General features: G+C 37.8%; 1 protein-coding gene across 6 annotated transcripts in view; it reads left to right on the top strand.

The window, feature by feature from the left end:
• Window positions 1-26,540, top strand: part of LOC136432346 (SID1 transmembrane family member 1-like) — a 35,707-nt gene extending 9,167 nt beyond the window's left edge. The window contains exons 6-29 of one of the 6 annotated variants that reach the window (XM_066423539.1): window positions 490-573; window positions 736-847; window positions 1,210-1,266; window positions 1,966-2,059; window positions 2,736-2,785; window positions 5,498-5,518; window positions 6,235-6,297; window positions 7,508-7,657; window positions 9,455-9,687; window positions 10,822-10,895; window positions 11,585-11,651; window positions 12,325-12,398; window positions 12,755-12,829; window positions 13,542-13,590; window positions 14,211-14,253; window positions 14,845-14,919; window positions 15,291-15,427; window positions 16,714-16,816; window positions 17,676-17,749; window positions 19,187-19,233; window positions 19,914-20,019; window positions 20,255-20,365; window positions 21,665-21,778; window positions 22,731-26,540. In XM_066423539.1, the coding sequence (XP_066279636.1) occupies window positions 490-573; window positions 736-847; window positions 1,210-1,266; window positions 1,966-2,059; window positions 2,736-2,785; window positions 5,498-5,518; window positions 6,235-6,297; window positions 7,508-7,657; window positions 9,455-9,687; window positions 10,822-10,895; window positions 11,585-11,651; window positions 12,325-12,398; window positions 12,755-12,829; window positions 13,542-13,590; window positions 14,211-14,253; window positions 14,845-14,919; window positions 15,291-15,427; window positions 16,714-16,816; window positions 17,676-17,749; window positions 19,187-19,233; window positions 19,914-20,019; window positions 20,255-20,365; window positions 21,665-21,778; window positions 22,731-22,793 (2,076 nt within the window). In that variant the 3' untranslated portion in view covers window positions 22,794-26,540. Of the gene's footprint in view, window positions 1-489; window positions 574-735; window positions 848-1,209; window positions 1,267-1,965; window positions 2,060-2,735; window positions 2,786-3,288; window positions 3,304-5,497; window positions 5,519-6,234; window positions 6,298-7,507; window positions 7,658-9,454; window positions 9,688-10,821; window positions 10,896-11,584; window positions 11,652-12,324; window positions 12,399-12,754; window positions 12,830-13,541; window positions 13,591-14,210; window positions 14,254-14,844; window positions 14,920-15,290; window positions 15,428-16,713; window positions 16,817-17,675; window positions 17,750-19,186; window positions 19,234-19,913; window positions 20,020-20,254; window positions 20,366-21,664; window positions 21,779-22,730 lie in introns of all 6 variants that reach the window. The other 5 variants (XM_066423540.1, XM_066423541.1, XM_066423542.1 and 2 more) reach the window with 5 other exon arrangements.
• Window positions 26,541-27,390: the final 850 nt, after the last annotated feature.

Below are 27,390 nucleotides of genomic sequence, written 5' to 3'. Positions count from 1 at the left end.
TGTGTGTGTTCGAATGCTTCAAAAAGTCTCAATACACACAATGCATCATTGCCATATATCTTTAGCCCGTAAGTATCACCAAGCAGTATGGGTTTTGGGGGTGAATTGTGCAGTCTCTTAATACATTGCGAAACTTTTTTCCAACACTAACTTGAAGGTATTCACGGATCAAACTTTCAACGACCACTGTCGCCTTCTTCAGAATCAATAATGACCGATCACTGCCGAACGTAAACTCGCGAGAGTTTCAGACACATGACTTCATTGACACATGTCTTTACGGATACGTGACGTCAGCAATTGGTCAAACGAGCCTTTATAAAGCCTACTGTCTCTGTTTAGTGATGGCTGGATGCCTTAGTGTTCGTTTAGCATTGTATTATGATTACTATCAACACAGATGAGCTTCTGTGATAATTTGTACCGTCTCTGATTGCCTTATCTGTGCAGAGTATGACATGATGTAACATGTCGTCTGTCTCTATACAGTGCCCAGTGTATGACTTGGACCGAAACATAGAGTTTGTGGGAATCTATCAGACCTTTATGCAAAAGGCTGCCATCACGGTGCAGGTGAGTTGACTTAGTCTAGCTCTAATTCGGTAATGGGAGCATGGTATTTTCCCATATATGCAAATGAACACACATGCATATATCACCATCGCTTTAAGTTATTGGTCACTGTGACATCATCAGCCAAGCCATAATGCTTTAACATTGCATTTGTACTTGCAGAAGAGTTACTTCCCTAATGGAGAGTTCTATGTAGTCGTGGTGGTAAAGGCTACGGATGCTGACTGTACTGGCGAGATGGAGACCATACAGCCTGCAAATCCCTCCGATGAAGGTAGGGGGCACTTCTGCTCTACATAGCATCATTATAATTAGTGTACATGCATGATACAAGATACAACTACAGCTACTAACTGATTGATCATTCGTATCCACTACATGTATAGTCAAACTTGGTAAGGTTACTAAGTGATTAGAAAAAGTGTTAACCTGATGAACAATAACCAGCTTCTTCCGCGCCGCATGCCTCCGAAGCTGGTATGTTACGCCGAACCGGCTATATACTATTAGATACAGATACAGATACAAATGACGAAGTGAAAAAGCTGTTGAAATGTAGGGGAACATTGATGGCTAGCTGGTTGCATTTTGCTGTGATGTTGTTATGTGACAAGTGTGTCTTATTTTTGGGTACAGCGTTCGAGATGCGGCGTGTGAAAGAAGTGAACGTGGTGGTAGGGCCGTCTATTACAGGTGAGTTTTAGTTCAGTAGAGTCCAACTTGTTATTAGTTCTAGAAGTTCCTAGTATTGGGAGTGAAATATGCTACAGTAACTGTAAATGCATTTAGATTTGCGTGGTTTTTATTTTGCGGTAGGGAGAAAATAGAGCGTTCGCTGTGGTTTTAAGTTCGCGTTTGGAACAATAACAGGTGGGCAAAAAGTTTCGCGGTGGTTTCAAGTTTGCGCTGAAGAGTTCGCCACGAAAACCGCGAACATAAAACCACAGCAAAAATTTCTGCATTTACAGTTGTAGTACTGATAGGTCAGGCAACTGAAAGATAAGGTTAGGCTTCTCCTTGGTGCTGAAAGTATGATAAGTACAATATGAATCTTACTGAGGGAATTGACATTGAAATATGGCAAAACAGTCAGTTTTTCTTCCTGCACCATATAGATACTGCATGTCCTAACCATTTGAGAAATATACATTGTATTGATTGATATTGTTATTTATGTCATACCTGGGCCGCGAAAACGTTCAATACGGGTGTTCCGCATCGTGTGATAATTTTCCTTATCACACGGGGTTCTACTTGTATCACACGGGCTTCCATAGAATATTTGGAATGCATTTCAAGTGTGCCGGTTGTGCCGCCGAAAATTCAAATACCGGATTCAGAGTACTGTACAATGTACTTTGCTGATTCCTTGTGAATTCCTTCTCTGTGTAGATTCCCAGTACGTGACAGCAGTGTTTGTGGGAATCCTCGTATTTGTGTTGTTCTACGTCGTCACCTTTATGGTGCTGTTCATTCAATGGATCAGGTGAGCGATACTGTAAATCCGTTTAATATTGCGGTTGGTAATTTTAGCGGTTTGGGGGAAAGGGAGTAGTTCACTGCATTCTAATTTCAACGGTGCGAACAAACATCACTGTCTCAAATGTCAAATATTAGTGATGATGAAATTATAGCGGTTGACTATTAGTGACCGTTAAAGTAGCTAAATTAAGTTACCGTTAAAAAATCAAGAATTACAGTAATGTGTTAGAAACATAATGGCATCGCTAGGATGATTAACCAATACATGTTACTTTTGGTCAGCTTACTTCAGTGACATCAATTTAATTTTTAATTTTTTTTAATTTTTAATTTTTTTTTAATTTTTAATTTTTTTATGATTTTTAAATTTTCTACTTTTTTTTGGTTCTTTTGTTCTTTTATTCAACGTCATCACAATCATAATGGTGCCACTCTTTTAAATGTCGGAGTGTCATGTTCTTCCGTATGGAAATGAATAAATTGATTTCTACTTCTTCTTTGAATTCAGAAAAATAGTATCTGACGAAATATAACATCTCTTTCTATAGTCTTCCCCTTTGAAGGAGAGTCTAGAATATGTGCACAGATGTGAGGAATGAAATGCACTTTTTTTGTTGATGTTCACACTGAGTTTTCAATTATACATATCATTATTAATTTGTACTTTTGCAATGTTTCAGACAGAGGAATGCAGAGCTGGAAGGATTGGCACCAAGACCTGAGGAACAAGGTTAAACAACTTACATCATTTTTACCAGAAACCAGAAAATGTTTCCAAATTTCCATTTCTTTAGCATGTCTCTAATTTCAAGCAGTAACTATATACTTCCTATAAGTATGGTTTTCAATTTTCGGCATGTACATTTTTGTTCCATTTCTTATGATACATCTAACACTGCACGAAATCAAATATTTAACGATAACTTATAGCGTATGCAAAGATATTGTTTATTCATAAGGTATGGATAAGCAATATATTTAAGTATGCTTTAAGGTATGCTTAAATATTTGAATATTCATAAGGTATGAATGAACAATATCTTTGCGTATTCTTTAAGCTATGCTTAAATATTCAATTTCATGCAGTGCAACTTTCCTGTGTGATTGTGATGTGATGTGCCTTTTGTTTTTTTTTCATTATTTTTATAATTTACGATACCCCACTATTCCGTCCTGTGCATGTGCGTCGTCCCTGTTTTGCATGGTTCTACATGAATCTTCTCCACGGAGCAGGCTATGCCGGAATAGGTTGGAAATGAGATGATATTGTTCTCAGTGTCACTGGTGGTAAGGTTGCACGGTTTTTGTTAGAATGCAAAACTAACGCTTAGGCCATATTGATTTGATTATATGGATGACATCCTCTGGGAACCCCAAAACATGCGAGCGAGCAAATGAAAAATTTAAAAAAAAAAAGTTGCCTTCATTATGAAATCTATGTGGTCAGGAAGGTTGAAGACATGACTAGTCACACAGCGAATGGTATACCAAATAATGGATTCTTCAATTTTGGTCTTTCACATCTTCTTTGAGCATTGTATTCCTTTTATCCAATTATCTTTTTGCAATTTACAGCATATATTTGCTCATTTTGTACATGCTTTGCATGACTTACAGTATGGTAGAAAACTTTTGTTTGTTTGGAAACAGACGAAAATTGATGCATGCGCAGATGTCATCCATATAATCAATTCAACATGGACTTACTAACTTTAATTTCAAGGTTAGCAATAGCATGTGTGGGATTTTTTTACCTGTACTTGGGACAGCATAACTGCATATTTAGCATAATGAATGATAAGCAGCGCTTGATAGAAATTTGTTTTCAATGTGGCAGAAGTAGATTTCCAGATGATGGTGATTAAAGGAAAGCTACACAAAATATTGAAAAGTCCTCTATACCATGCTTAATATAGTACCCAAAGTCATTAGTTCTTACTTAAAGTTGTTTCACATAAGTCTGTCATAGTTCTGGGATCCCCCACCGTTTGCAACTTATGGCGTGCTGACTCCTTCTTTCCTGATGATTGAATTATATGATGTCAGTGTTCTAAGTTTCCCAACCAGAATAAATAATGCTTTTCAAGCCGGCTTTCCTGAGGATGGATGTTGAGGAACTTCCCGACGAATTTGAGGGAATCAACAAGTTAGTGGGCTTTGGATTCGGAAAGTTCCTTGAAATCTATCCCCAGGAAAGCCAGTTTGAAAAGTCATCATCATCATCATCGTTCCTCCTCTTTCGAGGTGCAGCAAGAGAAGTTCGTCCTCCAGAATTTCTTGTCATGCATTGCAGAAAGGAGTTCCTGTCCTTCCAAATTAGTTTCTGTTTCTATGAGTTTCTTGAGAGTTGTGATTGGTTGACCAATCCTTCTGTTTGCGTCCGGGTTCCAAAGCAGAAGCTTTCCCGCTGGTTCACTGGTACGTACAAAGTGGCCGTTGACGTTTCACCACTGTGGTGACATATGGCAATGGTCCATATAACTGTTTATTTGTAGCGTGCTTCCACCATGGTGTATTGTAGATCACACGGAGCATCTTCATGTAAGTGCCATCAAGTTTTCTGGAGCGTGTCGTCGTCATAACCCACGATTCAGAGCCATATAAAAAGGATTGCTTCTACACATGCTTTAAACACTTTTGTCTTAGTTTGTTTTCTAATCGGAGACTTCCAATCTTTTTGTAATGAGTGGAGGGCACTCCATGCCTGAGCTATCCTGATATTCATGACATGTATACTATCTGTGTAGCCTCCGAGGTATTTATAGTAAAATAGTTTGAAAAGTAGTATTCATTATGGTTGGGAAATGTAGAACACTGACGTCACAGAATTCAATCATCAGGCATAAAGGCGCAATAACAGCTTAAGTTTCAAAAAGTGAAAGACCCCAGAACTATGACAGACTTATGTGAAGCAAATGAGAACTTGACTTTGGGGTATGTTAGCATATAGTAAAGTAGGTTTTTCAATTTTTTGTGTAGCTTTCCTTTAAGTTACACAATGACATTTTTGTACATTTTGCACTTTGGTGAAACCTACATTCTGTATCTTAATTGGCACAGTTGACTTAAGGTGGCAATATGTAGGTTTCAGGGACATAATTACAGATTCTAAATATGTATCTGAAACGCCTTATTAATTTAATGTTTGTTTGCAGTATTGACATCCACCATTTTAGATACATTATTACATACGCATTCCTGACGTACATGTGCATATAGTGCTTATACATGTACATGTACATGTAAGCACCTCTGACAGAGGAAAAGTATCTTAAAGTATCTTTTCCAACAAAACATTTAGGCTCACTTATGCTTCTTGGTCATGACTTGCATGACACTGTAATGTCCTTGTAAACCGATACTGCCATCTTAAGAATAATGCACTTCTGTCTTGAAATATTTTCTCACCTTCGCTTCTTCTTTCTCATGCTTTACTATTTAGGTGGTTTCCAGATCACTCAGCGTATGTGGTCTCTTCCACTCTCTCTATGTTGTAGAGCTTTATATTAAAAACTGCTTGAAGAAGAAATGCTTGCCCTTTTTCTTCTTTTTCACTTGTCATTGCATTATGGTGTGTGTCATGTATGCAATGCCTCTTCACTATTGCATGCAGTGGAGAAAGTGTAATGTTGTGCCAAGAATTATGTCTTCACGTGGCATGCGAGGGAATAAATTCATTTACATGTACATGTAGATGTGTTAGTGATGTGCGTGTGCATGCAATTTCTCTTCTTCAAATTTTGGACGGACCGTCCATAAGTCAAAAGCAGTGTAAAGTCAAAGCCATTTTGCCAAAATGACCAGGAGAGTTAAAAAACTTTTTTTCAAATTATTGTTAGATTGAAGCAATGTGATACATGTAATTTCTAGTTAGGTTTGCAAGGAAAAATTATTTTTCACCTTCTGCTTTCTGGAATATTTTCACTGCATCTATCTCTCCTTCTCTGTAGGCTCAATTAGTGTCAGTGATCTAATTGGTCGTGACGCTTATAAGAAAGGTTTATTCCAAATAATCAGTCTGCAGATTATATACAATTTTACGACACAGCAGAAGCAATTTTTCTGAGTAGAAAACAAAAATTGGTAGTTTAAAGGTAAACTTTGTGACAGAACGCTTGTTACATAAAGATGATTCAAGTAAGATTAAAATCTGAACTGTGTGAACTCTGACCTCTGCAGCAGCAACCAGTGCTGGGGCTCCAATCAACGCCCAGAGAACTGAACCCAACTATGGAGCCACTGGTGAGTGACAGGGATTATTTAGTGTCACAAACAAATCTAATTATTATTAGTGGTTTTTATTGGTCAGAATTACCCGTGCAATGGCATCCTTTCTAGTGCTGAATTGATGCAGGGTTTACAATCACATAACACACATGGGCAACAGATTATACATATTTGCTCCACACTTGCATTTTGTGGAACTGTCGCAAGGGTCTGGGCGGCTGCCATTTGGCGCCACCAGGTGACCTCAATACGACCTTCCCCAACCGAAGTCAGGTACCCATTCACGCCTGGGTGGAGTGAGGAAATTTTTGTAAAGTGCCTTTCCCAAGGGCACAAGATTGGTGACATGACAGGACTCGAACCCAGTACCACTTGGTTCTAAGCAGAATGCTCTGCCGTTATGCCACCAACCCCACTATAATCAATTACATTCATTTTGTCTATGTCATCTTTGCTGTTGTTTGCTAATGCATGTCTATGCTGTGAGATGATAAATGTTGGTTGCATTTTACTTTCGTTTTGTTTTAACTTGCATTTATGTGTGTTTTTCCAGTTACAGAATATAGAAAATCAGTGCTTATTTATTTTAGTGTATCATTTTTTTGTTAAAGGCACCCACAGCATTTTATGAGGCTTGAAACTCCAATTTCTAGTCATTCCTACACAGTAAGGTTCAATAACACCATACTACATGTATTACATATCAACATTAAAGGAGCAAAGATACGATGTCGTTGTGTGGTGAAAACTGAGCCCTAATAGACTGATCCTGACTGTCCATCACAATAAGCGGTTCGACCAATGAGAGAGTGACTGCATGTCCGTCAAATGTTAGCATTTTTATGTTTTTATTTTGCATTCTACATTTTGCTGGAGGTGGTTGGGATATGGGATTGGTCTATTACACTAGGCGTGTGAAACTATGGAGATCACCGTGTAGCTTATTTTTGTGCCGCTTTTGAGCACTTTTGATATGAAATTATCGCACAAATGTGGTAAACAGTGGCATTAAATGTCAATTTCATAAAGATTACAGCAACTTCATGTAGCATATTTCTAGGTTTCCAGCCTCATAAAATGCCCTGGGTGCCTTTTACATAATGTCTAAATGTTTCAAATTAATCTTTTGTTGTACTGAAAACAAGATGCCCCTGGACAACAGTTTGTGTCTTTGTTTACTTTTTTTCCTTAACAGAAAGCATTTCTTTTGTTTTATGTTTACAAGGTTGGGACAGAGTAAAAAGTCAGTCCGTGCTGGACTCGGCATTCACAGAGGGACTGAGTCTAAACCACATAACCATACTGGGCAAAAAGTTGTCCAAAAACACTTCACTCAGCTCAGAGAAAGAGGCTAACATCTCGCCTGATAAACCAAGTGTGTAATTCTGTATAATGTGCAGCTTATACATGGCGTGGGGTGGGGTGAAGGTTTGAATATATCATGGCTGGCAACTGTCGTATTTTAAAAAGTTGAGTTAACATACCTCAGATAGTGTTGTAGAAAGCATGAACATTACTGTAACTGTACAGTTGCATGACAAGATTTATTTGATAAATACACGTTAAAATATTAGAATCACAAAACTGCAATAACATTACAAATTAAGATAACTTTATATCACAATTATTGTATAATCATATAGATTTTATTAGAAACACAAAGAAATAAAAGTTTGATAAACATTATTACCGGTAGTCTGGTCTAAGCATAAAATCTGGCTAGTCTTGAAATCTAGGCTTTGCATAAATGTGGCTTGGAAAATTGAAAAATTTACATATTACTTATTAGAGTCCATTCCGAGTCACCGCGAGGGTTTTATGATAATATTTGTAATCATTTCAAAACATTTCTAATAAAAGAATATCTGACTGACAATAGTTCTAAATTTTTCTAAAAGATCAAATACAAAAATATGAATTTATTCGAATTTAATTAGATAATTTAGAAATATTTTGAAAGTAACTGCACAAAAACCTCTTTATTTGTAATAATTTCTAAACATCTATGTGATTATTTAACTTTTAGAAATATTAACAAGAAATGGTAGAAAATGGTTAACAATGGTAGAATGGTGATTGCCCCCATAAAAGTAGGTGCTAATCTGGCCCTTCTGTCTGCCTTTGTACGTCTTTAGACTTCACTGCAGGACACCGCTCGGTCCTTTGTGGAAAGCATTCTTCCCTAAACTGTGTGTGAATTGCTTGCTTCCCAGCCCTCTGGCCTATTTATAGAGATGTTACAATGGTAAGAAATTGTAAAAAATTGTAAATAATGGTAGAATGCTGTTACCATTATTTAGAAACCATTGTAAATATTATATTCTACATCATGAATATTTCTAAAGTTTTAGAAAACTTAAGAAATATTTAGAAAGTTGAAATCACATTCAAAATATTTCAAAAGTATCAAATCTCTTACACAAATAATAATAATAACTTGAAAATAGTTCTAAATTATGACAATAACAACCCTCGCGGTGACTTGGAATGGACTCTACCTTAAAGCAATTGACCACATTGTCATGGTTGTGTCTGGTGAATGTGGCTAAGAACTGCTACATGATGTAATCCGAAGTTATAAAAGGGACAAATTTATGAATACATAATCCAACTCTTAATCTAAATATGAGATGATGGTTGAGACAAATTTGTTATTCAGACTAAGGCCATGTTGATTTGATTATATGGATGACATCTGCACGCTCATCAATTTTCGTCCGTTTCCAAAAATAAAAAAAATTTTCAACTATACTGTAAATTGTAAAAAGCAGCTGCAAAACAGGAAAATACATGCTTTAAATTGCAAAAAAAAATATTGCAGTAAACGGATACTAGTACTAACATCATAGAATGCCAAAGTCAATTCCGAAGTCAAAGAAGAAGTTTTGAAAGAACAAAAATGAAGAATCTGTGTTTCGGTATACCATACTCTGTGTGTTTTGTTATGTTATGTTTTGTGTGCCTTCTTGACTACGTAGATTTTCATAATGAAGGCAACTTTTTTATTTGCCAAATTTTTTATTTATTTGCACGCTCACATCAGTTTTGGGGTCCGCAGAGGATGTCATCCATGTAATCAAATCAACATGGCCTAATATCTAATGTTTTGTTAAATTAATATTTTGTTGATATGTTGTACATTGTACATGTATTTGTTTTTGACGTTGCCCAGATACCGACCCCTACACCATGGGAGAACAGCCTGTCGAGTCCAAACCTGGCATCCCCCCAACCGACCAACTTAACGGTCCCCCCGGCCCTCCCAGCGCCCCTCCATCCCGTCCAGCCCAGCCCAAGTCCTACCCCAAACCCCCCATGGTCCACACCCTGTCGGACAGCTCCATGGAGGATGACATTGACATGCTGGATGACGCAGATGAGGATAAGGACATCTACAGAACCAAGGTCAGCAGAAGTCATCCCCTTGGTCCTCTGTTGTAGTTTTCACATATTGGGTTTGTCCCACAAGCAGTGCAGAGCAATAGACCAATTTGAACGACTCAAACTGATTTCGTCATGGGGGGGGGGGGGGTTGTTATACACTAACTGCCTACTACATGTATGTAATTGTGCATGTCCGTTAAGAATGAAACGCGTCTGAACGACATTTCACGAACCCCAACCGGTGTCACGGAGCCCGGCGTCTCGCAGGTACCAATACACACGCCTTCAAACGTTTCTGGATGTCGCTATACAATGTCGGTGGCTATTTCCCTTCCTCACTTGCATAAAATATGGAGGTGGCTTATTTTGTACTTATCTGTCCTAAATCAGTCATATTGTAATCAAACACCTGCTTCCTCCAGGTTTGGGGAATGTCCTTCAAACACGTTCGAAAGTGTGCGATGTCGTGTATAAAATCCCCCGAATGACGAAATCTGTTTGTGTTGTTCAAAATGATCTATTGTATAAGCCTAAGGTTACTTCACTCCTATGGTTGTTTGTCTATGGGTGTCTGTATTTTTTTCCAACCTACAAAGTACTACTATAATATTACAGAAACAGTATTGACGGTAACAATGTATATGTAAAGGGGGTGAAGTCTGCCATCTTTGATTGCCTTTTTTCAAGTGAAATTCAGAATTAAAGTTCCTAAATTTTGGATGACTTCATTAAAAACGTCTGGCAATTGAAACTGTTATCTTAAAAATCTTTATATTTCTTATTGTAAAGACATAAGATCAGTCGATGACTTTTGAATGTACACATTGTATCACTTCGATGGGCAACCCAGACTCAAAATTTTTAGGTTAAAATTTCTATATTAAATTGTCTATCTTTGGTTAAGTCAGAATGAAGGGTTTACATTTAATTTATATTTCATAATTCACATTTGTGTGGCTAACATATTTAATGGTCATTCCCTTGAACAGCTTTTTAAACAATTCTGACCTTTTGGGATACTATTTCTACTTCTCAAACTCGAATGACTTTAAAATCATTTGTTTGTGCAAACAATCTTGGAATCGAACATGGTATGGAATCGCTTAAAGTCTTGAATTGTGTCCATTTTGTTTCATCCTTCCCTTTTTGCTGTAGACCTTCCTGTATGTTGCGGACCTTGCTAGAAAAGACCACCGCCACCTGAGTCAGAAATACAACCTATACAGCTGGTAGGTGCTTGATTCTTATTGTGTTCATGGCTATTACGGGTTTGCATTTAACCTTTAGCACACTGAAGTAGCCGTTTCGCACCCCATTCTCTATTGGTTACAGAGTTAGGCAGCAGGGAGAAGGTTAAAGTAAAACTGGTTCTGTTTTATTCACAAGTAGCATGGGTGCCACCATCTTGTTGAAGACTATTTTGGAATATACACAATGTAAATACAAGTCATGAGAACTGTAACTTTATATGGGTATCATTGTAATGAGTAATGAATAAGCTTTCCATTCTTGTATGATACGTTACAATTGATAAAGTGACAATGGAGGCAATGGTTGTCCTAAGTTAAGTTTCCAAACTTTAATAAGTCTATTATAGAAGAAAAGGTGTACAGTATACAGTAATAAGAGACTCAGTAATTGATTTATACTGTAAATGCATGCAAGTTTGTGTGGTTTTAACTTCGCGGTAGCTAGGGAGAAAATGGAGTGTTCACGTTTGAGACAATAGGCACAACATTTTGCGGTGGTTTTAAGTTTGCGGCAAAGAGATTACAGCAAAAACTGCAAACATAAAACCACCACGAACATTTCTGCATTTACAGTATGCATAAAAGTAGATATCATGACAGTGTCCTAATGCACAGTCATACATGTACCAACAAATGCCTGATTTCTCTCTTGTGTTTACCACATACAGGAACCTACTCACCATCTCAGTGTTCTACGCTCTGCCTGTCATACAACTAGTGATCACTTACCAGAAGGTCAGACATTTTCTTACCTCTAGGAAGAAGAGGTGTAGGTTTGGGCCCCTAGCTGTTTGCTCTGGAACTGCAGGGGCATTTTTGTCAAAATCTTTCAAGGTGGATACCTGAACAAAGGGATGACATTCAGATGTTAAAATATTGTGTACATACCAAGCACATATTTTCCCTGCCAGTTTCAAAGAGCCAACTGTTGATCTATAATGTCTTTAAGTTTCAAAAGAATGTCAAATGTTTTTTTAAACTTTGACTTCAGTACAATCTGTCAAGAGAATAAGTTCAAAACAGAGGGCTAGGAGGAAAATTTACACTTGACTTTATTCCCTGAATCTGTGTGCACCAATCGAGGTGTATACTTTTCCCTCAGACTCTGTTTTCATAATATATTGCAGATCAGATATTGCAGAACTAAAAAAAATACAAACTCAGCATTTTTAGGGTTGGCTACCCATTCACTACTTCCATGTTTGATGTTTGTCACTTTTTTAATGACCCTCAATGAAAGGCTATGAATTATTGTAACAGTTATACAGTATGCTTTTAAAAAAACAATACACATTGCAAAGCGATTTTACATTTTACCTAGGCAAAGTATATTTTGACTGTTTAAGCCTGTTCATTATGGTATTGGAACCATGTAATACAGTTTGGTGATCTTTATGTGTCCCCACAGATGCTGAACACCACCGGCAATGAGGACATTTGCTACTACAACTTTTTCTGTGCGCAACCTGCTGGGGACCTCACGTAAGCCACTGATTATAGATTTTGTATATCAATTAATCATATTTCTGGGCAAAGTAGTGTGCAATTTCAACCTCAAGCCAACCGTACACACTCAAGCCGTATCTTCAGAAAAGACACTGCAGCCACATGTTCCCGTTTAGAACTTTATTCAGGCCCACATCCATGGGCTAGTTCTGCCTTGTGTGTGTTTTCTTGAGGTTTGCACGTTTATGAAGTTCGTACAAGTTAGATTTGACAACTGAAAACTGGGATTTTACAGTATTACATAATTATATATAATTGTTATAATAACATTTATCAATGTACCAACTAGGAGATGATTTAAGCTGGAATGATGTGTGCTCTGCTGTTTTCAGTGCTTTCAACAACGTGTACAGCAACATTGGCTACATCATGCTTGGTGTCCTCATTCTTATCCTTGTCTACCGTAGGTGAGTAATAACTGATTTGTATCGCATAACCGTCTCTAGTCTCTTATCAGTGTATAAAGTATGGTATGTATCTAATTACTTATTGATCAATGGTAATACAGGTAATTTCATGCACTTAATCTTATCATTGCCATGATATTTCTACAACCCACAAGTTTACAACTGTTACAGTACTGTTACAGCTGGTCTGGAAACAAACCCAACTTGTATATGAGGAGTTTTTTTGCTGAAGCCTATGTTTAGTTATCTGTAGTTTTATTGGTTACACTGAGGTACATTGTACATATTTAATACTCTGACATGCTTTGTGTTATATATTGTATTTTAGCTTTTTATGTACAGGTTTTGTTATTGAAATAGAATGGGAGCCAAAGTACTCTTCATTGCGTAGCGTGCGTAGTCCAGTTGTTAACGATCTTGCCTCTGGAACTAGAAGCCGTAAGTTCGACCCCGGCTGTGTTGCTCACCCGACATGCACGCTACCCGAAAGGGTCGCAGTCCTTAGGACAGGATGTTAAGCCATGGTCCACTGTTAATTGTGCTTGTCGAAAGAGCTAGGGGAATTTCCCCAGTACAATGTCGACGAACCTGTAAATAATGATGATGATGAAATACTGTACATAGTGCCTGTCTTCTCTGTCACGACCAGTGGAAGATTAGCTCTTCAGTGAGCTAAACAGGATCATGATCACTTTTCTTACCTCCTTTACAGGGACTACACTCATCAGAAGAAGGTGGATGCTGGGGACAGATATGCCATTGTAAGTGATATAGTGATACTTTGTCACATTTTTCGTATGATTTTGTTAATGTGCGATTTTTAGAAACTCTTTGACAGAATTGTCAACAAGGATGTGACAATATTAGGTTTTGGCAGTAGAATTTTGTGTTCTGAATCTATTATTAAAATGAACTCAATTCGCTCTTGTAAAACTATCGACAATGAATGTGCCCATATTAAAGGACACTAAGAAAAAAGTGCAGAATTTACCTTCCAAAAATTCTATATGTTGTCGTTATAAACTCATAATATTTCTGTTTATCTTATTTCATCCAAATGTTTGGCTTTGTTGCTTTCAGTTTCATGAGATAGGAACCAAATTTGTTCTTTGAAATTGTTTTTTGTGTTAATAAGATTACGTACAAAATAATTAAAAAAAACATCTGCTAATAGATTTCTGACCTCTGACCCGCTGTTTTCAGCATTTGTCCTTTAATTTGATTACTACAGGCTATCCTAAAATCAATGATTGTTACAATGTCTTTACCATATTAAACTGAGAAGCTACATGTAAGATTGAATAAAAGCAGTAATACTAAGTGTATGATTCTTATTCAGTTTTCATGTTTATTGATTTGTGGGTATTAATGTGCACTGCAGGATTATGGCATCCCCAAACACTTTGGTCTCTTCTATGCTATCGGTAAGAGGAATTTCTTTGCCATTATTGCAACTTAAACTGTACAAGATTCACTTCCTAACCATTACTGTCTCTACATGTATACAACTGTATGTTGATATGCATGGCTTGAAATTCTTCTTATTTTCCCTGTCAACATGATTAAAAAGTATGGAATTGTTACAACCTGAAATGTTAAAGGCCATGCACAACCTTTTGGCTCGGGTTACTCACTGGGCAACCTGGCTTTACAAAGTATTTTGAACCCTGCAGTACCAGTTACTGTAAATGCATTTAAGTTCGCATAGTTTTTATTTCGCACTAAGGGAAAAATGGAGTGTTCTTAAGTTCGCGGCAGCGCTATATAGTCACCTACTACAAAAATGTTCATGGTGGTTTAATGTTCGCGGTGAAACGGTCGCCGCAAAAACCGCGAACATAAAACCACCTTGAACATTTTTGCATTTACGGTATAATTGTATTTTGAATAATGGAAAACATCAACACTGCATCATTGATGAATGGGTCACTGGGGCTAACATGTAATCAATGTGGTATAGGTATGTGTGTGTGGCTCATAAAGGGAATCAATATAATTTATTTTGTTCATTTCAGGCATTGCCCTCGTGATGGAAGGGGTAATGAGCGGATGCTATCACGTCTGTCCAAACTACTCCAACTTCCAGTTTGGTAAGGAGGGTCCACTGTAAATGACTTGATATCAAAATCTATGTTGCAGTAACTGTTGTCTTCTAACGTTACATTTACTATACTTATCTGTCTTTCTTTCACTAACTTTGACTAAATGGAATAACTTGATTTTAGCTACTTTAACAGTCACTAGTCAACTGCTAAAATTTCATAATCGCAAATATTTTATCACTTACATTTGAGACAGTGATGTTTGTTCCCAACGCTGAAATCAAGTGCAGTGTACTACTCACTTTTCCCCAGACCACTAAAATTACCAACCTCAATTATATTAAATGGATTTACAGTATTGTTTTATAGATATTGCCTGGCCTAACATGACTGTAAATGTCCGCACATGTATCTTCCAGATACTTCCTTCATGTACATCATTGGAGGACTGGGCATGCTGAAACTCTACCAGACACGGCATCCCGACATCAACGCAAACGCCTACGCAGCGTACGCCAGCCTGGCTATCGTCATCTTTGTCGCAGTGATCGGAGTGGTAATTGCACCAATCATTGTGCATGATGCATATTTAGTTATTGTTAATTTGAAATTCCACCGGTGACATTATAGAATGCCATGACACACAGTGCACGTGTTCACAAGAGTAGATTCAAAACTTAAAAGTTGTCTTGAAAAAGGTGTGCATGTTCTTTATAAGATTTCTCTTTTTTAGTTTTTCCCTTTCAAAGGTCATTCAAACTGTATAGAACATTAAGAAATGATATTAAGATATTTTCCACAGAATTAAATCCAGAAAGCCATATCGACAAGTTATGATATACAGGTGCCACATATGGTATTTCCTTAGTAAATTTAATACATGTACCATGTATTTCACCCCCTTTTCTCAATTGCACAAATGCCTGTAAATTTCAAAAGTAGCTGCTTTCAAACCATCAATTGTTATGACAGTTATTCATGGCCAGTGATTCGCAGTTTGATTCAGTCTTCTTAATTTGATTCAAAAAGATTCGCTACATTGTATAAACCAGTGACCACCCCCAACTACACCATGTTTTCACACGTCATTGCCTTACCTACATCAACTGAATTTCATGGTCACACGGTTTTTTAGATAAGAGGTATTTTCAATAACTGGTACCACTAGTAGGCATTTTTCATGTAACAGCCTCCAGTTTAATTATGGATTCCAGTTTAATTTAGAAGTACCTCCCTCATTTCAGCAATCTTAAACCCTAATGGCTCAATATCACATCTGGTAGGTAAAAATTGAGTTAGAAATATGTAGCAGCCACTGATGACCCCCTGGGGATTAGCCCAGTTCTGCAAAAATTTGCAGAAATCTGGAAAATTGAGCCACTGGGAGATGCGGCAGAATTCTGCAGCCAGATTCTGCAGAATTATACTTTCCGACACTTAAAACTTCCAAATTGGTGTTTTCTTCCTTCAACTCAGTGTTTTCTTTCTGCACATCTCCCTCTGCATGAAGATAAATTCTGAATTCTGGCTCAAGTTTCCAGAATTCTGACCCAATTCTGCGGAATTCTGGCCCAATTTTCAGAATTCTGGCCCAATTCTGCAGAATTCTGCAGATTTCTGAAGAATTGGGTTAGCTGCTACATATTTTTAACTTCATTTTTACCTAACAGATGTGATATTAAGCAATTTGGGTTGAAGATTACTGAAATGTGGGAGATAGTCCAAAATTAAACTGGAAATCCATAATAAAACTGGAGGCTGTTATGTGAAACTGTAGTTTGGTGTTGTACTGTTCTGTATGGTGTGTAAACTCCACTCTTCCATCCCTGTACATGTGTGCAGGTGTTTGGCACTCCTTACTTCTGGGCCATCTTCAGTATTGTCTATGTGCTGGCTATCCTGGCCCTCACTGCACAGGTGTACTACATGGGCAGGTGGAGACTAGGTAGGACAGTGATAGTTCTTTTTTTGTTGAATAAATTCATCAGTCACGTGTAATAACAGTTACAATTAGAATATTCCTCAAACAGTGACTTAAAAAGAAAGGTAGCGAAATACGCGTCGAAAATTTGCATAGGCAAAAGGTGCATATTTCGCTACCTTTCTTTTTAAGTCACTGTTTGAGGAATATTCTTGTAACTTCTTTTCTTTGGTTTTGATTCAACCATATGTTTTTAGTCACTTTGTCTGATATATTTTGTACTGGTTAATGTACGGTGAGCACTTTTCGCACGAGATGGTGTTACACATGTTGTGTAGATACTTATAAAGGATGTACATGTATGGAATGACCTCATTGGCTTTATGGCAGCAGTCGTGACCCCCATTCCACTTGGACGGCGCTGTCACCGCACGCTCTCTGTGGCCTCAAATTTAACAAAGCGGTCAACGAATTTCATAGATCAGAGATTTTTCATAGATTTCTTTTCAGCCATACTTTCACATTTTGCATGATATTCCAATTATGAAATCAAAGATTAGACGAATTTGATTTAGGTCGTAGCGAGAGCGCAGCGAGAGCGATGTCTAGTGGAATGGGGGTCTTACTGTCTATAGATAGGTAAGTTTTGTTGTCACATGCAAATAGTACAAAAGATTGCCAAGAAACGGAAATAATTTTGATTTTGCTTACAGATGTACAAACTTAAGGTTTGATTCTGGGTAATGTTTGAACAGATTAATACTTACATATTCAATGTACTACGTACATGTTTTTTTGTTTACATGTACTATGCACTAAGCCTTGTTTCATGGCTTTATGTGTGAATGATATTCTTATGAATAATTTATGTTCCTTGTTCTAGACATGGGGATTTTCCATCGCATGTACCTCCTGATCAGAACAGATTGTTTGCAGTGTTCCAAACCAATGTACTGGGTAAGTACAACATGCACAGCCACCATTGGGGTTTCTAGATAGACCAATGCTGTGTTCCACTAAAATCTAAATAGAAGATAGATAGACTAACATTTTCAAGGGAATTTGAGAGGGAGTCTATGTTACACTATTGGTACATAAATCCCTCTGCGGCGAAAGTCCCTTGCTGGCATTAGAGAACCTTTGCCCGTGTAAGAAATCGGGTCCCCCCCAAATAAATACGCCGCCATTCTATGAAGTCTGCGAAGGAGGCTAGTGCAAGCCTGACTTTTCACGGTGGTCAAATTCATGCTCAGAAACTCCCATGTCCAGCCGAATTCGAACGCTGTTCCATGATGTTCGAAATGACGTAATCGAATCCAAACCCGCGTTCGATTCGGGGTCATATGCGGTCATTGGAAGTTCTTACTGTAAATCTGCGAGGCCGGTCCCCTTTCCCCGCTTCAGGAAAAAAACTACGTTTGTCGCAAATATTACCTGTTTTCTGGAGAATATATCCATGCTGGCACTTTGTTGTGGACATCTAACATGTAATGAAGCAACTGGCGTCGTTTTTTGTGACATTGAATATTAGAAGGATTGTTTACGGCGGTGTTAATTACCCCCCCCCCCCATCCGTGCGGCATGGCATGCGTTCAAACATCGTAAGGTACGGCTCCAAGAAACATCCACCGTATCTCATTAACGATTAAAAATGACCGTAACGGTTCTCCTGAGGTTTACGTTTTTGGGATTTTTGAAAAATGTCCTTGATTTTGAATTATGGGTGATTGAGTGCGAAAAATGTCAAAAAATGCCATTTTTTCACAGATTTGTCGATATTCACAATACTTAGAATAAGAAATTAAAAAATCCCAAAAACACAAAGTTTTGTTTTGTTCCTGGTCGACGAAAAATATGAAGATAGGAGATATTCATTGACATTTAAAGCCAGGCCTTTGCGATGTGCGCCTGAAAAAACGCTCTCCCTAAAACCTGATAATCGTGTTTGGGAGCAAATTATAGAAAAATCAGCCATTCAGCGCAAATTGACGACATTCAAAGTTTGCAAAATCGCTAATTTCGTTTTATTTTTACAAAATTTTCCCGTCCCTACTATTTTGTTTATTTATAAATGTTTTGCCGTTAGCCAAAACGTTGCCCCGGGTAACCCGATACCTTGTTGAACGCGCGTAGCAACGGGAAAGAATACCCTAGTGACAGACCACCGTGTTTATGAAAACTGGAACGTTATCAGATTGCTTATTGGACAGCTACTGTAAATGCAGAAATGTTCGCGGGGATTTAATTTCGCGGTAGGGAGAAAATGGTGTGTTCGCGGTGACTTTGCATATGCTTAGAAACACTGCTGTACATGAATACCCCTCTTCCTACAGTTACATATAGAATTTAGTTTTTTCTGTTGCTGATAGTGATACGTGTGCTTTGTCGTTTTAGGATCGTTTTGTGCTACTTCTTGTTGGAAACATCATCAACTGGTCGCTGTAAGTATACAAAGCTACAAAGTAACGTTATGATATTCTTCTTTTTCAATCTTTTATTGGTGTCCTAAGAAGCATTTCATAGATCGCAGTTCAATATGCAGTTATTGCAGTAGGACTTGATGAGATTTTGACAACTATCTTGTTATGGCCAGCTAGTTCTTTTGTTGGAACATGGAGGTAAATATTAAAATGTCTTCAGTCTCTGCACGAACGAAGAATTGGCTTGTGTCAGAAATTCGCCAAAACAGTTGACTCTGAACTGCTCCCACTGAAGAATGGAGTCGGCTGTAGTATGTCAACAAGAAACTTTGAAATACAAAACAGATACAAAGACTCACCAATGCCTTATTTCACACGTTTATTGAACAGCTACATGTAGGTAATACGTTAATATGCAAGCAATGTACATGTACATGTACCATCCTCTTTGATGCCTACGAATATTGGTCTTTGTTAGCACACGTGAAAGTGACTTTTTAAAAATCACTATGTGTTTAAATAGTTTTTATCACTGATTGCGATGATCATACAAGGAAAAAGTCTGTTTAATATGTACAGACCTTGATCTGCTGTAGGTGTTGTAAGGGCAATCCTTTTTTTGTTCTAAATTGTACTAAGATACGCAATTCAGCCCAAAAGGCTGCGATGTATTTTGATTCATCATCTTTTTATCACCCCAGAGCACTATTTGGTGCAGTGGCCCAGCCGGATGACTTTGCCTCGTTCATGTTGGCAATTTTCATCATCAACTTCCTACTCTACTTTGTATTCTACATTGTGATGAAGGTAAGTCTTTGAACCCTTACAGTAGAAGATACCAAATAAATACTTGTTCAAGGACATTATATAATAACGTACCTGTCTAACGGGTCCGAACCTTTTAGCCTATTATGGCATGTGGCTTTTGGACTGGCGGGCCCGTGTTCAATCCCCTGGAGCCAGGAGTCTGTTTCTACTCGCCTCTAGTGTTTCAACATTTAGTATCAATTTTCATGAGATTTTGTATCCTTATGTTCTGTAGCTGCGGAGTGGAGAGAGGATCCTGTGGGTGACCGTTGGGCTGATCATCATCACGCTGTTCTGTTGGACGCTGGCTCTGTCCTTCTTCTTCAAGGGAGTCACTACATGGGAGGTACGGCAACCAGGGAATCTATGAATCAATGTATGAATGAATGAATGTTTTAACTCTTTGTAAGTGAATAAATGAAAATTGTTTTTTGTGTGAATGTGACAGCAAATATGTGGTTTGTTACAGTGCCCTGTTTCTCTCTTTATACCAGATCCTTTGCTATATTTGACATGTTTTTCTAGAATAAGATTGAAACAAATAGAGAGTCTACTCTACAGTTTACGGGTCATGATATTATATCCATGTACCTCTATTGACTTGGAAATAATCTGCAGTTACTTAATACAAATTAGATTTTTTGGCGACGCCTCAGGGGCGGAGGCATTTATTACAGTATTACGATCACTTTGAAAGAATTTCAGGAATTGCACGAATGCATTCCCCTGGGAATTGGTTTTGAGGTAGACGTCGGCTGTGTAGTTTATGGAATGAAAGGAGAGGCCTTTGTAGATTTGTATGTGTAAAACACCATTTTGGCGAACTTGCTACTTAAGGCACAGAAACTGGCTATCATTTTTTGATTTTCAAATATGCTTCTCTGTTTCTAACAAGAGAGAACAATATTTACATTCCTCTTGTTCTGATAAGATTCAACTAGGAATACATTGAAATATCAAAGCTTGATTTTCGAATAAGTTCTTTTTTGGCGACGCCTACAATAAAGGATTTTATGTTTGGATATGTAGCTGATACATGCTCTCTGAAGACTATAGCGAACACATAAAGGATAAAGGAAGGACGCGGATACAAGCAAGGTTTCTTTAATATTGGGCATAGTAGATGTTTTGTGTGAGAGTTTTTATTCGTTTGTGTTTCATTTGTTTTTATCCTGTGCGTTTGCGTCACCCTTCATATTTTTTTTTCTCTCTTTTTTTTCTTTTCGGCTTTGCGACGATCCTGCATTCATTCTTTGTTTCTCCTGGGTTGATGTTATCAGCGCACACTCCAATTCTTCCACGATGACTCCAGTGAAGTCCTTATAGAACCAAGGGTGGCTGGGCGTAGCTCACCTGCGGACACAAATTGGACATTTTCGTTAACATATGGTATACTGAGTCAGACGTGGATGACTTCTTTAAAGCTGCCAGCAGAGCCCCACACATCCCTGTTTCACACTGCAATAAACACCTATTAGAAGGAAATTTCAGTCTTCTGCATAATCAACAAGGTTTTTTGATATGGTCATGTTTAGTGTACAAAAGTATTTAAATTACTGGGTTACACAGTACAGAATCTGATGGAGGAAAAAATCAATAAAATAATAGCTTTGTTTCTAACTCTTTTTTTTTTCGCTCTCCACAGAAAACACCAGCCCAGTCTCGACTGGACAATAAGGCCTGTGTCCTGATGGGGTTCTATGATGACCATGACATCTGGCACTTCACGTCTGCCATCAGCATGTTCTGCTCATTCCTGGTCAGTCAACTTCCCAAACTCCAACTTCGTTTTTGCTTGTTTCAAATTCCTTTAAAGCTTGTTTTATTGTGTTACTTTTTTTTTTACCTGAGTGTCCAGTTAACTGGTATTACACACTAAGCACATGCTGTGTAGAGCAATGTCCCTGTAGCTCAACTGGTAGCAGCCTTAGCTTAAAGTTAAGCTCCTGGTTCCAATTAGTTGTAACTTTGAGACCATGGTTCAAGTCCTGGGGTCAGGCCATTTCAGTTGGGGCTGCACCCTCTTTCAGACTGATGATGATGATGTTTGGGTACGTGTGCAATGAGTTCTCCTATCACATGGGACATTGAATCAGAGCAAATTAAAAAAAAAATCACAATCATAAGTGTAGGTGTCCATCCCAGTGTGTGCCTACATGCAGTCCAGTTTAAGACAGCTACTGTACAAGACTGGTCAGGGCTCGAAATTCAGTTTTGGGAATAGGTGCACTGGTGCACCCAACCTAAAAAATTGGGTGCACCAAAAAATTTTGGGTGCACCACATAAAATAAAGTAGAATGTAACTATTGTAAGCAAAACCTAATGACAAACCTCTTCATGTGCGTTTGGCACGTGATCTCGGCACGCAGTTTTGAAGCTTTCAAAATCAAAATCAACTCAAATTCTAACATCATAATCTTAAACAAGTACTACAACAAAGATTTTATTATTTTCTTACACTTAGATGTCAAGAATATGCTGTCTACTAGTGTGCAGTAATACCTTTACATATTAAACCGTACGAAAATATTTGGGTGCACCAGTGCACCCACATTAAAAAATTAGGTGCACAGCTCCAAAATTGGGTGCACTGGGTGCACATGCACCCAGTATTTCGAGCCCTGCTGGTGTATTACACCTTGAAATGCCTTACTGATTGTGCAGAAAAAATTGAATTCCATGTTGGAAACAACTCCGCTTTTCTGCACAGGTTCTACTGATGTTGGACGACGATCTAGACTACACCCCACGAGACAAGATTCCCGTCTTCTAAACACCATCTGTCCTGAGAGGAGGTATCATGTACTTCAGATGTAATTCTAGGAGAAACCAGCAGGTGGCATCGCTACTCAAGAGGATGTGGTCATCAAGGAGATGACATGCTACAGTTGTACTGTTACAGTATTACTATGTTAAGATTCTAACTACGCAAGACCACTAAGCTCGAGGCTAATATAGAATTGATAAAACTGTTGGTCCACACTTTTTGGCTCTCCCTTCATAAGGTATGAGAATTGTCTTTTGGAAATTTTCAGCCTGTATGAAACTGCATACATTATGGTGAACCTTCAAAATATGCAAATTAAGCACTGCAGTGTGATTATACTGACTTAAAATATGCTCTACATTTACAAAAAGGTATGCTATTATGGCACCCCCAATTTGGCACAAGGAAACTATACAAACATCCATTGAGATATTATTTGTATTATGACATTTGGTTAAAAACATGTGCAACTTTGAACACCTCTTACATGTACAATCTTGTCAACACAATCTGCCTATGGAAGGAAACTATGTTAAACCTGTCATGACCATGCTTTTGATTGGTCAATTGAACAAATTAGTTTATTTAGTTCAGCCTGTTGTCTTGAGAACTCTCCTGCTTATTTAATTAAATCAACTCTCGTTACCATAGTACTGTTTGGAAGAAAATGTTAGGAATTTCTTACTTTTAGAATGACAGTATGAACATCTTGCTGTAAGTTTAACACTTATAATTTAGGCAGAGTTTGATATACTATATTTCTGTATACTACAATTTTATGTGACTCATAATACTCAGCCTGTACACCTTTAGCTAGTCAAGTTGCAAAAATGTTTGGAGCCCCTGTTAGGTTTGATCAGGCTGAGTCTAGCTTTAGTAATATTTCTAGAACCACAAAATAGCCAATTCTCATGCCTTTAATTTCATTTATATCAGGCTGAGCTAACCATTTTGGAAGCGAAATCCATTTCCATGCAATAATGCCGATTTTAGCACAAAATGTCCACAGAAAATACCCACTTTTCTACAGTGTGTAGTTGATGCTAAAGCCACAATAATGTAACTGTGCCATTGCACTTGGCAATGTATCACAATGGTAGCATTCTACATACATTGTATATGTACCACAAACTAGTTTACCTTAGACACACTCATCAATAAGGTTAGAGAAATTCTGCCTCAATGTTTTCAAAAATTTGGTAAGACACATGAAATATTTTGCCCAAAAACAATTTTGCCCCACTGCAATTTATACCTTAAATAGTAAGGAACCATTCTTAGCATTGTATTAAGGTAGTCTATTTTCCCTATTTAGCCATGCAATCTTTTTAGCTATGCACCCCAGATTTAGAGCCGCCAACGGAGCTGAACATTCTAAGAAAAACTTACTACTTAAGCAGTTAGTAAAAGCTACATTAAGCTTCACACCTTGATTTTGCGGTCCATCTTGAACACCGACTTGGGACCTGAATTGTCACCCCGACCGATAGATCGCTTTGAAACTCAGATTCGAATCAGCCATGACCCGACAAATTGCTTCCTAATTTGCTTTAGTGACTAAATCTGGCAAAAAAAATCGCCAGTGAGATGCTGGAAGGTGTCAGCTTTTAAAAACTATAATTGTTTTCTGATTGACAATTTTGGCACTTTGGAAGTGATAGAAAGTGACCGCGATTTCACTTTAAAGAAAAGTAGTAGAAACTATTGTTTTTAAACGTTAAATCGCGGTCACTTTCTATCACTTCCAAAGTGCCAAAATTGTCAATCTGAAAACATTGTTTAAAAGCTGACACCTTCCAGCATCTCACTAGCGAGTTTGTTTTGTCAGATTATTGTCGTTAAGGCAACTTAGAATAGAAAGCGATTTGTCAGGTCATGGCTGATTCGAATCTGTGTTTCAAAGCGATCGATTGGTCGGGGTGATTGTATGGCTAAATAGGGAAAAAGGAGTGTGACTAAATGAGGAAAATAGGGGGTTAAACTTTACAACACTGTACACTATCTATAAGGGTAAGAAAAGGATGGGGGAGGGGGGTGGCGATTTTAACTGATAGGCTGTGTCCTTCCAACTAAAGATAGTCCTTAGCAAGAATTTGACTCTTACATGTAGTAATAGGTAAGGAAGTAGGTAAGGATGTTTATTTAATTTCAAACATAACTGATAACTGGCCAGTGTATTTGTGTACAGTTTCTACATACAAGCTGGATAGAGTAGTATAGCATGCTTAGCTTAGACGAAAAACCCCAACATGCAAATAGAACCCCCCACCCCACATCATTCCAGTTGTGTGACACCACGAACACAAGCAATGCAAAAGAAGAAACTTGTTACAATAGCATTTCAAAAGTGTTTTGCAATGGTAAGATTCAAGATAAATTTATCCCATAAAAATACATGTAGGTAATTTGATATTGTTGACGAATTTACCAACAATTATCGATATGATACTTATCCTGCATGGATATTAATTTAGGGTGTAGGCTTACATGCTCATAGCCGAAGTTCTGTCATTTTTTTATGGTAATCCCCAGTAGTATCACAAATGTATGTATACCCAGGACCTAAAGTTAGGATGTGCTTGTAACCTTACTGCAAAATGTTCCCAAAAGACTTTCAACAAGAGTTTACGGTTCTATATATAATGTCATTTGAAACCTCATGGACGAAATCCACAGTGCAATCTGAATAATCTATTTCAACTAAAACAAATATATAACATTTCAAGAGATTTAATGTATGTTGTAACAAAGACAACGATAGGAGTAACACTTTGAAGGATATAAACTCATTGCTATTTAAGAAGAAATAATCAGGATAGATACAGAATAGTGCACATGCTTGTTTAAGGCTTTTGAAGGGCTGATTGGTAAGTAGTCTATGTTATCTCTTACAAAGGTCTTTGCTGCTACAACTTTGTGATCATGTGTGTGGTTAAGTATAGTAGACAACGGTGCAAAGTTGTAATGTGAGTTCAAAAGTGGAAAAACGATATCTATAGAAACAGTGGATGTACATTTTCTTCTCTGTATCATAATATTATGAGTAGGAAAATAGTATAAAATGATATATACAAGTTGTTGTTACATATTCATTACTTATTGAATGTTGCATGCGGTTGGAGACATTATTAGCATATTGTATCCCAGGTTACTTGCTTTCATGTGTTAAATGTCATTAAATGGTGAGTGCAATGTTAGCTTTCATATGTGTTTCTAAAGAATATGTTGTGTGGATATTTATATTTCAAAATCTTATTTTGAATCTTACTATCGGTACTTTCAGCACCTTTCGATGCAGACATTTGTACATGGATATTGTATTTTTTGTCCGTTCAATTAATGTGTAGTTATTACTGGTTGGGGTAGATATGTGGTTGTTGTACGGGACAAAGGTAGCATTAAAAGGTTGTCCCAGAGAGCTATGATGCTGTAAACGACTCAACAATTATTCCGGGACAGTCAAAGGATATACTAAGTACTCTCGTTTTTGCTGAAACTTGTTTGTAAGAAGTACGTTGCTGTCTTGATTGTAAATTTTGTGGAAATGTAATAAGGTTATTCTTCAATATGGATACACAAGAATTTGGTGACCTCATACCTCTACCCATGCACTGTTGAACTGTCATGTCATTTGGAAATGACTTATTCGGATGAGTCATATATTACTGTATGGAGTTTTTGGACAGTGGTTATGTAATCTGTATTGTCATTTTTCCTGTTGCAAGAATAAAATGCATGGAAAGCCTTCCGTCATACACTGGCTCAGCAATTTTTTTATGTTTTTGTATAATCTTTACGTGGTGCTTTTGATCAATCTGCATATGTTACACATACTGTTAATCTTGAAATGGTTTAATTGCTGTGTTTACTTGTATGTGAATGGTATTCAGCACCAGGGACAGGTGTGTTTACCTGTCTGTGAATGGTGTTCAGCACCAGGGACAGGTGTGTTTACCTGTGTGTGGATGGTGTTCAGCACCAGGGACAGGTGTGTTTACCTGTGTGTGGATGGTGTTCAGCACCAGGGACAAGTGTGTTTACCTGTGTGTGGATGGTGTTCAGCATCAGGGACAGGTGTGTTTACCTGTGTGTGAATGGTGTTCAGCACCAGGACAGGTATGTTTACCTGTTTGTAGATGGTGTTCAGCACAAGGGACAGGTGTGTTTACCTGTGTGGATGGTGTTCAGAGCCAGGGACAGGTGTGTTTACCCTGTGTGAGGATGGTGTTCAGGGACAGGTATATTTACCTGCGTGTGAATTGTGTTCAGCACCAAGGACAGGTGTGTTTACCTGTGTAGGAATGCTGTGCTTACTTGTATGTGAATGGTATTCAGCACCAGGGACAGGTGCGTTGCGGCCTATCAAAAAAGATGTTGTGTTTCCGGTCATGGTGCTAAATAAAGGGTCGATAGGTAGGAATTCTCTTTTCTTCTTCTTTGCTTTTTTCATCATATCATTACAATACAGAGTATGAATTTGACAAGCACTTCCTGAATTATACTATTTAGAAGTTTGAAACACGATTGGCTCCTGCGGTTCCAAAAAGCCAGTGGGGGTCCAAACCCTACACTACTTATTCTCCCTCCCAAGAGCCATCTACTA

This window comes from Branchiostoma lanceolatum, chromosome 4, assembly GCF_035083965.1.
Source record: "Branchiostoma lanceolatum isolate klBraLanc5 chromosome 4, klBraLanc5.hap2, whole genome shotgun sequence".
In the NCBI taxonomy this organism is placed as follows: domain Eukaryota; kingdom Metazoa; phylum Chordata; class Leptocardii; order Amphioxiformes; family Branchiostomatidae; genus Branchiostoma; species Branchiostoma lanceolatum.
This window is presented reverse-complemented; position numbering and strand designations above follow the sequence as displayed.